Raw genomic sequence first — 17,605 nt, forward strand, 5'->3', positions numbered from 1 at the left:
GCATCCCTCCACACAGACCATCAGTAATCTATGAGCATTACTTCATTATTCCAATGGCCCCAATACCTTTTTTCTATTACAGAAATATATTGATAGAGCCCTTTCTGTGTGTTCATCACAACTATGACATGTGCAAGTGGAGAAAATGAATTTTAAGGTATTTTATGGTGTTTTTGCGGAATTACTGCCACCAACAACCTAGTTTTCACCTTTTTGTTGCCTGTACATCCATGAATGATCCCTTTAAGGCTTCCTCTTCCTTCCCCTCCAAAATTTAGTCAGAAGCAGGATCCTTTAATTTCTTGCAAGGCAGTCGGTTTGAATATAATGTGATTTCTCATCCCTATGCCCCACATTCATAAAATGCAGTATTATTTAATGTATACCAGTTGCATTCCTAAAAGTACACTGATGAGTTTTAGATCATTACATATTTTCCATGTGTGTTCAACAGTTGTGGTGGACAATCATGTTGGCAGTAAGTCTTTTTCATGTGAACAACGTGTCTAACAGGAACAGAAGGAAGTGAAGAAATACAGCTTTGAAAGTAAGCTTTCAGAAGTCTATGAATCGTTTCCAGGAGTTGGATAATGATTCAGTTTCAAGTGTTTCATCAAGAAATTAACGTTGCAGCAAACAGCAATGCTGCTTTTCTTCTCATAAAAAGGAATAAGATCCCAATGACGATGTCTGTATGTAGACCTTGGTATCACATTGGAGAAATTTCCATTGCTGCATTCTTGACCCCAGAAGTTCTGTCTTCTCTTTTCACAAACCAAGGTCTCGAAAGAGACCACTCACTCAGTTCCGCTTGACTCATGAGTGGGAGTTATCACATTTTTCGTCAGAATCAAACTCGTGGATGTGGAAGGCTTCATGTGTTCTGACAAGTTTTCTTCATTTTCTACTTCAAGCTCATAATTTTGGGATGGAGTAAGAGCTGGTAGATTATCAGAATGTGGAATAGGTTGAACAGCAGGTAAGAAGTTAGGGTATTAAACCGTTCCTCTTTTCTCCATTGACAATCCTGCCTTCATAGGTGGAAACCACAGTTCACAGCAAAAGGCACAAATAAATTTTTATGCCCATAAAATAACATATACGTGGAACCCACAACTAATCCTGGTCCCCTATCTTCATACCAACTAGCACTGACAGGCAGTCTTCATAAAAGGCATCAGAGAGAATTTATGTGATGAAAATGTTATTTCACAACAAATACAGCAAAAATTATTCATTGGATTTACAGATTTTTGTGATGTTTTGATTTAACAAATTTTACACTTCAAAAGTGCAGTCTAAAACCATGAATTACAAACCAATTACAAAACAAACAATATGAAACTCATAGTCACAGCAAAGAATTCACTAGGGGGAAATACACAAGAATAATCCAATTTTGTGCCCAAATAATTTTCATTGCTGGACAAATGGTTCAAATGGCTCTGAGCACTATGGGACTCAACTGCTGTGGTCATAAGTCCCCTAGAACTTAGAACTACTTAAACCTAACTAACCTAAGGACAGCACACAACACCCAGCCATCACGAGGCAGAGAAAATCCCTGACCCCGCCGGGAATCGAACCCGGGAACCCGGGCGTGGGAAGCGAGAACGCTACCGCACGACCACGAGATGCGGGCATTGCTGGACAGTGTTATCAATGATAATCTCTCATAGTTCTTGACTGACTGGATTCAAGATACCTGCACTTTGTCACTCACTGATGCTAAATAGAGTGCTAGAGTTACACATTTTATATAACAGAATGCTACAAATCTGTTGGGTATAGTCTACTGTCCAGTGACAATTATGTCAATATGAAATAACATTATAGTTTAATTAAAATTACTTGATAGTTTAATTAAAATTACTTGATAGTTTAATTAAAATTACTTGATAGTTTAATTAAAATTACTTGATAGTTTAATTAAAATTACTTGATAGTTTAATTAAAATTACTTGATAGTTTAACTAAAATTACTTGATAGTTTAACTAAAATTACTTGATAGTTTAACTAAAATTACTTGATAGTTTAACTAAAATTACTTGATAGTTTAACTAAAATTACTTGATAGTTGACACTTGACACATTACAGCTGATTTCCTCCAACCAGAGTGCTCAATATTACGTCCAAACCATTGGTGCTGCCGAATTGGTTCACTTGCAGTTCCTTGTCCGGATTTCTTTCTTGATGTAAACTTGCATTCAGAACACACACACACACACACACACACACACACACACACACTGCTGAAGGTCGTAGGTCCATATCTCATCTGATTCATCAAAATGTTTTTAAATTTCTTTATCAAAAGACTTTAAATTTTTATTGTATTAATTGATTTAAATGTATTTAATTCCTACTTACTATATCATTTTCAAAACACTAATGACTTTTGTATTTGCTCTCATTTTTCTTCCTATTACTCTTTTGTTTGGCATCTGCCTGTGTCACCTATAAAATGCAACAAAGTGCCAACCAGGATTGCTCATCAGTTGGTAACTTATGTAGCCAGTGTGAGGATAGTTTCAGGTAACCAATGACAGTGAGAAATTTTAGTTTGCTTTTAGCACTGAAACTGGGACTTTTCTGTCTTGACTTTACTCGTAGCGGTTAGCTTTAATTGCCACAAACAAGGCAATTGTTATTTTTTCTGCAACAAACTGTTGATCCTGTTTTCTCATATACATTGTACATCGTAAGGGTGTGGTTAGGTTAGGGCAAGAGTTTAAATGAAGGGCTACAAAACATGTCCTCTATCACATTTCAGTCATTGTTCACTTAAAATCAGATGCCGATAGAGCATCGCCCATTTCTGTGATACCTTTTGGCACCCACTTCCAACTCTGTGTTACATATTAACAGCATTTGAGAAATGATCCGTCGTGTGTGTCGCCTATAACAAGCAGTTGCTGGCAATGGATATGTCAACACTGTAGCAGCAAGTGACAGACATCAATTATAAAATAATTTTAATCAGACTATAGACAATTATTCTTTCATTTACCTTTGTTTCAATCTTTATCGGGATTAGATCAGTCATTAATCTCTAGCCTTAGGGAAGAAATGTGATAAACTGGATGATCTTCAAACGTTGTGTGGCTAGTTTTTACAAGGAAAGCAACTTAATTATACCCAACTATTGGTTTGCTAAGCCAAAAGTAGTTTTAGATTTTGTGTACGCTGGAAAAACTCCATCGTATAGTTTAACCCTTTCAGACCTGGTGGTCACAATTGTGTACATAAAGTTTGTTAACTAATATCTCGCTGACAAATGTCAGGTGCATCCAAACCCACTGTGCACATTTGTGTGTGTTTCTTTCAGCCATGCTCCAACAGCTGCTGCTCTCTTGTGAGCAGTTTGTGAACCGCATAGTAAAATATACTCTCTGGTGTTGTCTCTCTGTGGGAAGCCATTACTCGTTGACTTTATTGCTATAATAGTCAAATTGTGGGTTTTGTTTATGAATGTTTTGTGTGGTTTCCTTCTTTTGGAAACATTAGACATTCTTTCAGTGGAATTTTCAGCAATTTCATTCAGTTCATATTTGTGTTATGTATCAGGTAAGATTAATGTACACATTTGTGTACAACAGGTCCTTAACGGTGTAAAATAGGAAAAATAACCTAAAATGTGTCTCAGCTATATTTGCCTGGCTATGATAGTTATGTGTGGTAATTTTTCCATTAATTTCAGTACCAGCAGCAAGGAGGAGAATAAGTGACCTGTACATATGATTTTATATTGCTGGCTTTTGACTTACAAATATGGATAAGGAATATCTTTCTGTGGAGAAAGATTGGGACTTGATTATGGACATAATTGAACATGGTGGCGTTTCTGACATAAGTTTGAGTGGAGATGAGGATGACAGTGTACCACTTATTGAAAGGCAAGCTTCACAAATAGTAAAACGTGTTCGAGCAAATAAAGTGGGCGTGAATGATGTGTGTAGAGACATCATATCTGAAGATGAAGATGGAGAGGTGGTGGATGCTGAAATGAACTTTTTATGCAATGAAAAAAATCCAGAATTGAATAACCTGTGTGACAACATAATGGTGACACCTAAAGAATCCATAAAATGGAAACGAAAGCCTCTAAGTACCATTGCAGAAACGTACAAAGCTCCAAATTTTGAAGAATCTCTCTTGTGTTCGCAATGCAATACTTCAAAATATATATACCAGATGATTTGTTCACTAGCATGGCAGCAAATACTCATATTTATGCATTACAACAAGGCAAATCCTCATTCAAGCAAACAACTCCTCAAGCACTAGAGATGCTATTTGGTTTGCATACATTGACTGGCACCTTGAAATTTCCCCAAAAAATGGTTCAAATGGCTCCGAGCACAATGCGACTTAACTTCTGAGGTCATCAGTCGCCTAGAATGTAGAACTAATTAAACCTAACTAACCTAAGGACACCACACACATCCATGCCCGAGGCAGGATTCGAACCTGCGACTGTAGTGGTTGCTCGGTTCCAGACTGTAGCGCCTAGAACCGCACGGCCACTCCGGCCGGCCGAAATTTCCCAGATTATGAATGTATTGAGATAGAAGCCTGAAGGTAAATGTGTTTTGGGAAAACATGTCACGAGACAGATTTTTAGAATTATGAACAAATTTACACTTGGTGAACAATCTGGAAAAGCCACCTGAAAATAAAGATAAATTTTACAAAGTCAGGCCAATTTACTCAGCCATTCGAAAACGCTGCAGTGACCTTCCTATAGAAGAGAATGTTTGTGTCAGCGAAGGAATTATTCCTTTCACTGGGAAGTTTTCTGTAAAGCAGTATGTCAAGGGGACTTGGTTAAGTCCATGGGGAATCAAAGTCTTCATGTGAAAAGAGTGGAATAGTATCAAGGTGCTACAACTGAACTAAACACCGCATACTGTAAAAAATTTGGGTTAGGTCCTGCTGATGGTTTAGAATTTTCTGTTCCTCTCTCAAAAGGTAAAGTTCATAAATTATAGTTTGACAACTTCTTTTCACCTTATCATATGTTTCAAGTTCTGAAATCTCAAGGCATCAATGTGGCAGGTACTGTCCGTCAAAACAGATTTGGAAAGAACTTGCCTTTTTCAGATGATAAAGCAATAATGAAATAAACCAGAAGTTACTGAGAAAAAATCACTAGTGATGATGGCATTACCATGTGCAAGTGGTTAGACTATAGGCCAGTTGTATTGTGTTCAAACTTTGTTGGATGTTGTGGATGAAGTTGAGTGTTGGGATGAAAAACACCATAAATATGTGAAAGTAGAAAGACCTGAAATATTGAGAAGATATAATCATGCAATGGATAGTGTGGAACTATTTGATCAATTGATAAGTTACTACAGAGTTTTCATCAGATCTCGAAAATGGCCTTTCCGTATGATTTTTCATGCTGTTGACTTTGCCATCGTGCAATGTTGTTTGCATACAGACGAGATTCAGACAACCTGTCTATCCCAAAGAAGAAGAAAATGGACCTCCTTTCCTTTTGTATCAGGGTAGCAGATGGATTGATACTGTGCCAGAAGAAAGTGACTGAAAAGAAGAGGGGGCATCTGTCTGATAAAGGACTGGCTTCAGACATGAGTCATACAAAGAAAAAGAAGAGAATTATGACCAGCTACAGAGATACAGTTAGATTCCATTGACCATTTGGCTTTGCATGATGTAGGAGCTCCAAGTCACTGCAAATTTCCAAAATGTACAGGGGGTTCTAGAATTCAGTGCAGAAAATGTAAAGTACATCTATGTATGCAAAAGGGCAGAAATTTTTTTTTGCAGTTTCATATGAAACCTTAAAATCAGTGTTTTCACAATAATTGTTTAAATAAGAACTGTAATTTGGAATTATTTTTATTGTTTCTTCTGTTTTAAAGTGAAATAAAGAGTAGCATACTTGATCCATAGTGTTAACCTCCGTAATGTATGACATGAAGCTTGAGACCTGATGAACACAATTGTGTACATTAAATATCTAGAAAACTAGAGATTATATGAAATTTTTTCTTAGAAAAATGTTGTCAGGAGACTGACATGAATGAGAAAATGATGTCAGATTTTTTTTAATAAGTAAATAAAAAATGAGGTCTGAAAGGGTTAAGATGGTATGGTCATGTGAAACAAATGCAAGAAACCAGGATACCCCCAAGGAATTCACTGAAATGGCTATAAATGGGAAGAGAGATGTTGGACAGCCAATGAGAAGATGGATCGATAACGTTAACGACGACATTGGCAAAAGTGGTTTCCTATGGGACAGGACCCATGGGGAAGCCGTACAGGGACAGAAAATATTAGAAAAGGCTTATCACCAGCAGCTGGGAACCTGGAGCTACTACCTGATAATGACTTATTCTTCCAGTTAATTAAAGCAACTTGAATGTTATTGATGTAACTTAATTTCTTACCATTTTGTCCATGGGTACAATAACCTCACCTTAGCAATGCTAAATTTACAATGAGCTTGAAATGACCAACACAACAAAATTAGCTAACTGGCCATGAAATAAAGTTAAAAATATAATTCAGGAAAATGACTTTATTCCAACACACTGTTCTATTGCTGCTTTAGTTTAGTCATTGGCAAGACATACTTTATCAAAGGGTGAGACATATTAGACACAATCGACGCCATGTCTGCTGATGTAAACACAACTACACGACTTCCTGCCAGAGTAGTTGCTGTATGTACCTGTGATTAATTGGCTGTACATGAAGGATGTAATGGAATTCAATATCATCAGAGAATTCAGTGTTTGCTTCTGTCACTGACCTGACCTTCCTTTCCAGTACTAATCTTCATATACTAAAAGTGACAGCTTCTTCTCTCATGTCTCCTCCCCCATCCTTTAAAACTTCCAATTTTTGAACTGCATCTCTTGCTTCTGAATTTGTTATATCTATCTATTTCTGGCATTTCTTTTGTCACTGAACTTTGTTCACAGGCATGGATGATTTTTTTTTTAACCCTGTTGTTATGAAATCCCATTTCTTCAACACATTCTTCACCTTATACCACAGAAATCTTATCACTCATAATTCAACTGCATAGGTATTATCTAGCTAAAATTTTAAATTCATCAGAAGTAACATTTTAAGTATACATTAATTTATATAAAATAACAAAATTTTATAACAGACAGTAAGCAAAAATTGGGGTAATGTTTAGCAAAATATTTGCAGTGTTTGGCATGGAATTTTCACAGACACCTCTGGCATAGCACTCATACATTTTTTTAAATGATAAACATGCTGACTATCTATTGTTTCTTGTTTTCTTATTAACTGCAATTCTCTGTTAAGACACGGAAAAAAGGATCAAACCTCTCTACAGTGTCAAAGTTAATTACATGTTTAAAATTATAATTCTAGTGTACAATTACAGAGGCTACTTCTCTTGACCCTTCCAGCTTCTCAATGTATATGCAACAGCCCTGCCAATGATGTTCCCTCTCCCTAACTTTCATTAAAATATTTTTAAAAATCCATCGTTACTGCTTGGGTTCAAGATTCAAAATGTCACCGGAATTGTAATCCACAAGCATACCGGGTATGAAAAACATGAATTCACTGTTCTTCCCCCCCACCCCCACCCTTGTTATTGTTTATGCTGTGAAATGTGAAAGAGCCCAGCTTCTAGTGTAAAACATATTAGTCTCGTCTGATATAGCTGGCACACACAAATGTTTTAAGAACAAGGAAATTAGAATAAGACTACGAAGGAGCACAGATAGCTAGTAAGCTGGCAATCTTATCTTACATTTGATTTTTCTAAGCAAAACATGAAGATTAAGTTGAAATCAATTCCTTTATGTAAACATAGAGAAGTGTTTTATTTAGAAGTTCTAGTGATGTTTTACTATAAAAATGTACATTTCATTTCAAATATTACAAGCAAACAAGGCACTTTTACACAGACAATGGCAGAAATTTTGCAGCGCATAAAATTATTCTGAGAACAGATTCAACAGAATATGAAAAGGTTGTTTCACCCATTTGTCACGTGCTGAGACCTCCATCAGACTAATTCAACAGACCAGATGAAAATAGGAGACTTCATTGTCTACTTAACTATCTGTTGTTACCAGACGAATATACACTCAACACAGATATCTAAAACATTTTCACAGCAATTTGCTGATAGCTCATCGTTCTGTGGTAATAACAGAACTATGTAAAAACGTGTAATGGATTTAGCACCAAGGTAACTGAAACATTCATGCATAACATACCAATAAAATTATTTACTAAATTTTAATACAAATATACAATCCATGAATAAAATGAACTATAAAATTCAACTTAGCAAACAGCAGACAAAGCCTGAATTACAAGTTTTCTTCTGAAGACTTGGTAATTAAATATCATGGATGCAACAACATCACAACAATATTAGTAAACATCAATAGAAAATGATACATCTTAACATGTTTTAATGACCTACACATGATATGCTTTAAATAGGGAAATTGTAAAACAATTTACATTACAAAATTAATTTACACTTGACATTCACTGATATAACGAGGACTAGAAAAAAAAAGATGTTTCAAACTTAAAACAATACAGCAGTTGGCAACTTTATATGCATATAAAACACCCAACAGGTTTTCATAACGATGCACGTATATACAACATAAATTTTGGAGGACTCTCTCATTAAGCCATTTTTGTAAAAGCTAATTAAAATGTGTGAACAAACTGAAGTATATTTTAAAACATAACTTTTTTAAGACAGCAATTACACATACAATGTTTACAATACAGTTCCATCTGCATTTTGAACATTTAAACTATTTTTATGTTTATGTTCCTTCTTGTTGATAAACTTCCACACAATCATACACATGGCCGGAGAGTGAGCTCAAAAATTTTATAAAAATTACGAAATTGAGCTCAATCCTCCACTTTCAGCTTCACAAAACTTTGATAAAGTTTCTTCTCTATTTCAAAGCAAAGCATTAACTTTATATCTGAGTAATTCAGTGCAAAATACTTTAGTTATAATACTGCAAAATGAATAATAAATTAAGAAATGAATTACAGATGAGGTGAGGAAAACAAATCTAGTTCCTAAATAACTACAAAGAATCCCTTAAATCACTGAATGTATAGTTTTCCTGAAATAAATACATCCTACATAACAGAGAAATGCTGCATATTCCACTAGCTTTAATAAATTATTTATTTCCAACACAGCTTGTGAGCTTCTGTTTCAACTGAACAATCACTTTGATAACTTACTGATCACCCTAATCAAGGCACCATTCTCATCTTTCAGTTTCTGATTTTCACTCCTGAACTGCTCCAATAGCTGCAAACAGGAGAAAATGGTAGATTATTTTGAAATTGACACTATAAAGTAGATAACTGCACGTGCATGTGCATGCATGTGCGCGCGCGTGTGTGTGTGATATGAGTTCAAGTACTTTAAATGTACCATTATTGATACTTATGTTTTAATTATTTCATATGTAAGTAATTTATCAACAATTGCATGACCAGAAAGTTGTGGCACTACCTATTTTTAAAATTGTAAAAAACATTATAGGATAAGACTCCACATATTTACTTTAGAACATTACAAACATTTGTATAATTTACACAAGGAGAATCTGAAAAAAAAAACAACAAATTTACCTCTCCCTCTACCCCCCAACCCCCCCTTTCACTCACGTGCACACACAACACAAAAATCAATCATTGTATTATTAGTGAAGCAGATGATGAAACAATCAATTGGAAGTGGGGAAATGGTGGAACACAAGCAGAAAATTATTTTTCCATGTAGGTGTTACCACATCCTCCATATTACCCACTGACCCGAGAAGGGATTAGTTGGAAACTAGTTAAATTCTGAAAATAGAAAATGAATGTCAGATGTCACTTTGGGAACTAGGTTACTAGTTCCAACTTGTGTTAGATACTTTAAAATGTGGTACCACTTTTGTCAATTTCAAAACTAATTACTTTTTGCTGCTTTAAATGTGACAGGTAATTACATTTATGAGTCAATGTTCTAGCTTTAAGTTTACTGTATGTACCTGGGTTATCACTGGCACCACACAAATTAAAAAGTGCCAATGTTTATCATCCAATAGCTGACAGAGAGATGCAGTGTGAGTAAAAAATAGCAATTATTAACATCTTGCACATAAATTTATATTTCTTTGAATAAAGACAGTAATAGTTGCAAAATTGTTTTTATTAACACCAATTATGCATTTTGTCCCTGTAAAGTATCGTCAGATCATGTAAAAATGTAACAGAAGGAACTTCATTCATCAACTACCACAACTGCACATAAAATAAAAATCATGTGGATAAGGCATCTGCTTGTCAAAAGTCTTACTGGAAGCGAAAAGAATATATGCTAAGACCAGATCCGGATCAGTGTGGTGTACACAGCGTAGAAACACGCTTACAAATTTATACTGCAAGGTATAGAGCATTCCGGTGAAACAGGTCTGCTAAGCACTACAGTTAGTAGCTCTTCCTGTAGTGCTTAGCACACCTGTTTCACGGAAATGATCTCTATTTGCAGCATACGCAGTGTTTCTACACTGTGTACACCATGCTGATTTGGATCTGGGCTTACGACATACTCTTTTTGGTTCTAGTAAGACTTTTGACATGCCTTATGCAAATGATTTTTATTTTATGTCCTGTTGTGGCAGTTGAATGATGTTACTTCTGCTAAATTTTTAAATAATTGACAATTCCTCACAAAGGTGAAACGCGTAATTGGTATTAATAAAAACAATTTTGCACTCAAAACTACTTTTACTAAAAAAATAAAAATATTGTAACTGGTTGCTGTAGCAGAAAGCCAACAATGGAATGAAATAAGTATTATGGTATGATTCTGATCATCTCTTCACAAACTAGAAACCTATGTAGTTTTCTAATTTATAACATTACTCTCAAGTAAAAATAGTGCCAAAACAAAGCCATCAACACAACAAATAACAATATCCATGCACAATAGATTAAGCTGTTAAACCAGACTCTGTACTTCCATAAAATGAAATTAATAACCACCATATCTGCATCTCACATAACAGAATTTATCGTCTTGATGCGTCTTTTAATGTGCAAGGGTCACTAGAGAACCTAAAAATGATGCAATTAAATTACAAGAACACGTGACACATGCAACAAGCGCTAAGAACATGAAATATAACAATCCCCCTTATGGGTGAGGAGACAACTGAGACACTAAAATATCTTAGAAACAAGCATTTTCATGCAATACATGTGCTGCAAATCAATGTCACGATTTATATTCCAAATTGATCCACCCCCTTCTCAAAAATGAATGGGATGATTACAAGGTTCATTCTGTTTCTATACACAGTGCATTTTTATTTGACAGTAAGCCGACGCTGAACACCGCAGTTTCAGTTTATTATAGCTATAAAAATCTATCACACTTCTGCTAAGCATGTAAGGAATTAACTAAACAAACAACAAGTAATTTTTGTTGTAGCCTTTGACTGCAATGGTGTTACGTCTTTAGCTTCAAGACATGTCTTGTAGGGTGAGTTGTCAGTCACTTAACTAATATAAAGTTAAATCATAATGTGTGTTGTGTAATAATTAAACATTATATTTCGATATATGGGGAAGTTTATACAAATTCCCATTCACTGTTGTGCTTTGCTTTATTGCTGATTATGCCTGACAGGTTTTCCTGCTATTGGTATACAAACAGTCTCATTGTAAGAAGGCAGATTTTAGCAACTGAGCAGTAATTGTTATTTCTAGACGCATATCAGACAATGGAATAATTGATGCATTGAGACCAAGTGATGGCGAAGATGATAAAAACACTGTGGATGTTGTCATGTATCCTTCCGCTAAATCTGCAGAAGCAGAAACTGATGTTGATTCTGATAACCCAACAAAAAAGCAGAAGGAAATACTGTACATCTCACAAGAAGACTACTCCAGCATCAAGGTGAATTTTGAATGTGGTCTACTAGAGTAGAAATTTCAGGTAATGCACCTGAGATGTGCAGCATTCAAATGAATGCAGATGGCATTCAAGTGAATGGCAAAAATGTGGCTAGCATACTTGAAATGACACAGCAGCCTAATATCAGCACAGCAAAGAGCCCTCCAGTTGGATGACAAGCAACAACAGTAACAACTAACAGTGCTACAGGTCTAGAGAAGAAAGAAAGTAAGGTGAACTGAAAGCAGTTTGTAAGAGTGATCATGAAGCAAAACTGAAATCTAAACCTATTGCTTTCTCAAACAAGAAAAGAAAGTGAAAACAGTGTTGGAAGTAATATTCCTTCATATGTCACTTACCGTCCAAAGTCTGCAGACTCAACTAAAGAAAATTAGAAAACTTGAATCAATTATTTTTCCCCCCAGATATTCTCAATGGAATTAGTAGAGCTCATCACAGTCGATAGTAACTGATATGCATCTCAGAAAAACCTCTCTGGTAGCATGCTGACAAGAGAAAGCATACCTGGTTTTACCAGTCTTCCTGTATCACATCACATCATCACGAATACTGGAGAATGTCACAATGAGTGTCACAATGTGACAATGAGTTGATATCCAACGCCAGAGGCGACAAACTTTCAATGGTACTGTGAAAAGACCGTATCTGGTTGACAACACAAATAAATTAAGACCCCTTTTACAACTTTCGTCAACTTTTTGACATGATCAAAGAATCAATGAAATCCTTGATGTGCCTCAAATTTGTCAACTGATAAGACTTAATTCCTTAGACACTGGTGTAAGCAATTCATAAGAGAAAAGCCATGTATTTCAACTTTAAATTATGGTCTCTGTGTGCTAGTGATTGGTATATGCTACACACTAACATCTTGCTAGTTGTTGTTGTGGTCTTCAGTCCTGAGACTGGTTTGATGCAGCTCTACATGCTACTCTATCCTGTGCAAGCTTCTTCATCTCCCAGTACCTACTGCAGCCTACATCCTTCTGAATCTGCTTGGTGTATTCATCTCTTGGTCTCCCTCTACGATTTTTACCCTCCACGTTGCCCTCTAATACTAAATTGGTGATCCCTTGATGCCTCAGAACATGTCCTACCAATCGATCCCTTCTTCTAGTCAAGTTGTGCCACAAACTTCTCTTCTCCCCAATCCTATCCAATACCTCCTCATTAGTTATGTGATCTACCCATCTAATCTTTAGCATTCTTCTGTAGCACCACATTTCGAAAGCTTCTATTCTCTTCTTGTCTAAACTATTTATCGTCCATGTTTCACTTCCATACATGGCTACACTCCATACAAATACTTTCAGCAACGACTTCCTGACACTTAAATCTATACTCAATGTTAACAAATTTCTCTTCTTCAAAAACACTTTCCTTGCCATTGCCAGTCTACATTTTATATCCTCTCTACTTCGACCATCATCAGTTATTTTGCTCCCCAAATAGCAAAACTTCTTTACTACTTTGTCTCATTTCCTAATCTAATTCCCTCAGCATCACCCGACTTAATTTGACTACATTCCATTATCCTCATTTTGCTTTTGTTGATGTTCATCTTATATCCTCCTTTCAAGACACCGTCCATTCCATTCAACTCTTCTTCCAAGTCCTTTGCTGGTAATCAGTGGGAAAGGCTACAATGTCATCATGGGATTACTTGAAAGAGCAAGTATCATACAAGGCTGTAATTTATTTTTCAATAATGTCTTTACTGCTCTTCCATTAATGCAGGAACTTTCAAGCAGGGGTGTAGGAGATACAGGTGCAATGAGAGAGAACAGAATGAATAGTATCCACTTATGATGAAGACGAAGCTTGAGAGAGAGAGAGAGAGAGAGAGAGAGAGAGAGAGAGAGCGCTGAGGAAACAGTTACAGATGATGATATGTTTGTCAGATAGAATGACAACAAATGTGTGTCAACTGCAACTAATTACATCTAGTTCATAGTGGATTTCTCAAGGACTCAGGATAGTGGCTGATCAAACTGTATGTAGAAAAACAGCATAGAACAACTGAATTTCAGTCAGTTCTTATTGATTTTTCTTTAAGCTGCTAGTTTTGGCACTTCATTGGTGCCACCCTTGAGCCCCTACGCACTCTGTGCGAACAGATGTCCGCAAACCTTTGTGCAAAACAGCCAGAGCCATCAAATAAATCTGGATCCTGTGATTAAATTTTTTCTTTCTTTCTGAAGTGAGTACCCCAACGGACAACAACTGGAGTGGGGGGGATTCAGATTTATTTGATGGCTCCTGTTGTATTGCAGAAGCTTTGAAATACACCCATTCACAGTTTGGTTAGTGAAGTGCTGAAACTGGTAGCCTATGGAAAAATAAAGAAGAACTTATTGAAATACAGCTATTGTTTGGTTCGCATTCTACATACAATTACATCTGTAGTCTTGCTGAAAGTAAAGCAGTATGTTGGAGCAGCCAGACCTCCGTGCATTGCTGATTGTAGTAGACACATGGGAACCACATAGATGCACATAGCCATTATACAGCTACATATCGCGTGAAGATAGGGTCAAAAAAGTGGTGGTAGCCTTTCTTTAACTGGGCCCTCAAAGCAGCAGTTGCAAATGCATGGCACCTTTACAGAATGCTCACTCAGCCTAATATCCCTCTTCTGAATTTCACAAGGGATACAAGTCACCAAATACTCTTTCGTAACAGGACTTTCAGGAAAATCAACAGATCTACTAAATTAAAGGTCCACACTGCCATGACATACTATGGGAAGGACCACTGGTTGGTCAGAAGTGAGCAGCCAAATTAATGATGTATTGTGGATGTAGATTACTGTTCAAATGAGAAAAATGTAGTATTTCCCTACACCATGAGTGTCAAAAGCCTTATTGTGTACAGTAAATAGTGTACTGACAGAAACACTTCATATACTGTTGAAAAAGTTCGTAAGTATGTGGATTAAGATATGTAAAGTTTGATTTTACTGCTTATTATAACAATTAAACCATTCTTTAGAAACTACATTACTTTGTTTAATTATAAAAAGCGGGTATCGCAATTACATTATCTAGCCCTTTCATTTACCACTGGCATGAAAACCTGTCAGTGAAAAATGTGGTGTACACAAAACTCAAATTCATTTTACTTTTTAGTAAAGAAACATGACTAATGTGAAATGGATTCATATGTACAACTTCTACAAAGGTCTTGAACGAACTTACGTCCCGCTGGTCTGCTCAGCAGGGATGATGAAGAATTAGTTTAATTGATGTTGAAAGACAACACACCCATCAATTGGCAACCTCTCTCTGTGTGTGTGTGTGTGTGTGTGTGTGTGTGTGTGTGTGTGTGTAGAAAATTTTGGATTTTCGCCCAGCAACAAATGCACATTTAATCTTCCCATTCATTTTGGGGCATTCACTTGCTAATAAATATACACGAAGTATGAGAACAGAAATACCTATTGCTTACAGAGTTAACATATTTTCTGTGGTGGCAATATGAGCTGTTTTTAATCTACACAGCATCCCTTTAATTAAAAAACATGTTAGCATAAGAATATTAAACAAGTGAACAGACAAAATAGTGCTCAAAGGGGAGATGTCCAGTGGTTCTCAAGATATCTGATGACCAATATACTACAACCAAGTTGTAATTTCACAATCTGAACTCATGTCAGTTAACTTCAATGTGAACAAGAAATTTCTAAACAAAGAAACTGATTATTTACATAAAATGCTTGTTTTGTTGGCTCACAGGTTCTTATTTCTTATTACCATTAAAAACATAAATGTGTTAATGATTATGTTTCTCAAAGCAACAGAAGATGTGTCACAAACATGCTACAATATTACAAAGTAAGGCAACACATCACAGATTCTGCTATACTGTGAAGGCAGCATATTGCAGTTACACTAATTACAAAATAATGTGGATTGAAATCCATGTTATAGTCTTCAAGGGACCAAAATGATGCAAATACAATGTGAGATGATCAAAATATATTTTGAACTACTAACAATTTATTCAAAAGTTCCACAAACCTGTATCAGGCACAAAATATTCTAGGAAATGAAATCTACAATTCCTTTTAATACCTTGTTGACAAGAAAGAATTTTTTTTTTTTTACTGTGTTGATAACTCGACTTCATGGGTGGATCACTAAGTAATGCATAATAATCATTTCAGCAACACTTTTGATGCTATCATGTTGAGATTTTACAAGCATATAGTTTGAATTTTGAACAAGGAAAGTTGTAATACTTTTATACATTATGGGTGTGAATTAGTTGTTGTAATTTGAGGAAACTTTAAAGAAGTATGTGTTCTCTCAGGTATAGATTTTGTGGTAGGTATGTGAACTACAGAGTGAAGGCAGTAAAGGATATCATGTTATTACTGTCCACTTTTTAAGAGTCCAAATCATTGTTTGCAATCAAGAAGCACTCCTCTTTCACAAATGCTCGTCTTATATGGTTGTGACCATACAGAATATAGTGCCTTCAGTTGGTGCAGGTACCCTGAAGGACATATGAACTTTATATTCTTCCTGCAATGTGGGTGACTTGTAAAACCACTGCACGTCACAGCCAGTGAGCAAGTAATTCATAAATGGTAGTTCCATCCACAAACACTGGTGAAGTAGTGAAATCGTTCTTAAGGTGCTGTGTACAATTTGTGCATGACAAATGGATATGGATACTGTAAAAAGAATCTATTATGTCCAAAAGGTCAACACTGAGTCTGGGTGTACCACTACATACAAATTAGAGAAGTTATCTTCAGAGCTGAAATACAATGATTCTCCTGTAAAGCAAACAATGGTAATAACCATATCTGTTGTTCAAGATGTTTTGTTGATGAACTTCGTTAAACAAGTGACTATTAAAAAGTTGCAAGCCATTAAAAATGCCTGCAAAGTTGTTTAATTTCTTTGTGAGAAGGCCATAATATTGATGCTTCATCCATCAGAGAGAAATAAGTTACATAAATGAGGAGATTATACACTTTATTTCCTCTTAATAATGGCTAAGAAATGTAGCTTTCTTCTTTGCAATTTGTTTTGAGTTACTTATTAAGCTCCTATTATAAAAAACTAACTAACCAACTAACTAACTAAACCCTGCTGAGTTACTTATTGATCCACCATAGTATACGGAATTATATTTGTAATTAGGACACCAACAGTTCAGATACTGTCTTGTCTATGGATTTGTTACAGCAGTACCTTATTTATACTACATACAAAAATTTTATATTCCACAAAACACATATCTACAATATAATTAAAGTTGCAAATAAATTCAAAACTTTTCTTTTCAGACAAATGTTCAGCAACAGAACACTGATGTTAAAACATTAAGTCTATAAGCAAGAGAAAAAAAAAAGACAGACATCAAATTAAACTGTCCATACAAAATCTGCACAGAGTCTACAGAAATTAATGTCAAGCAGATACAGTAAAGCAACCTCTGTGTTAATCTGTTTTAAAAAATAGCTTGTGAAAGTGTGGGATATGAACGAACTAGACCGATGTTCCACAAACTAAACAAAATGATAAAGTTGTTGAGCCATCAGAGCCTGTTCTGTTATCACTTTAACTCACTGCCCCAGAACAGTGTTCTAAAGCGTCCG

The 17,605-nt window shown here is 35.6% G+C and overlaps 1 protein-coding gene across 6 annotated transcripts in view; it reads right to left on the reverse strand.

Moving 5' to 3' along the window:
* Positions 1 to 7,828: 7,828 nt before the first annotated feature.
* The window catches only part of LOC126260807 (protein phosphatase 1 regulatory subunit 12A), a 350,453-nt gene continuing 340,676 nt past the window's right edge, over positions 7,829 to 17,605 (reverse strand). For 4 of the 6 annotated variants that reach the window (XM_049958171.1, XM_049958174.1, XM_049958172.1 and 1 more), the window contains exon 23: positions 7,830 to 9,330. Coding sequence is in view for 1 of the 6 variants with exons in the window: in XM_049958170.1 (XP_049814127.1) it covers positions 9,244 to 9,330 (87 nt within the window). In the remaining 5 variants the exon portion in view is untranslated. Of the gene's footprint in view, positions 9,331 to 17,605 lie in introns of all 6 variants that reach the window. The other 2 variants (XM_049958170.1, XM_049958169.1) reach the window with 1 other exon arrangement.

Source organism: Schistocerca nitens, chromosome 5, assembly GCF_023898315.1.
Source record: "Schistocerca nitens isolate TAMUIC-IGC-003100 chromosome 5, iqSchNite1.1, whole genome shotgun sequence".
In the NCBI taxonomy this organism is placed as follows: Eukaryota; Metazoa; Arthropoda; class Insecta; order Orthoptera; family Acrididae; genus Schistocerca; species Schistocerca nitens.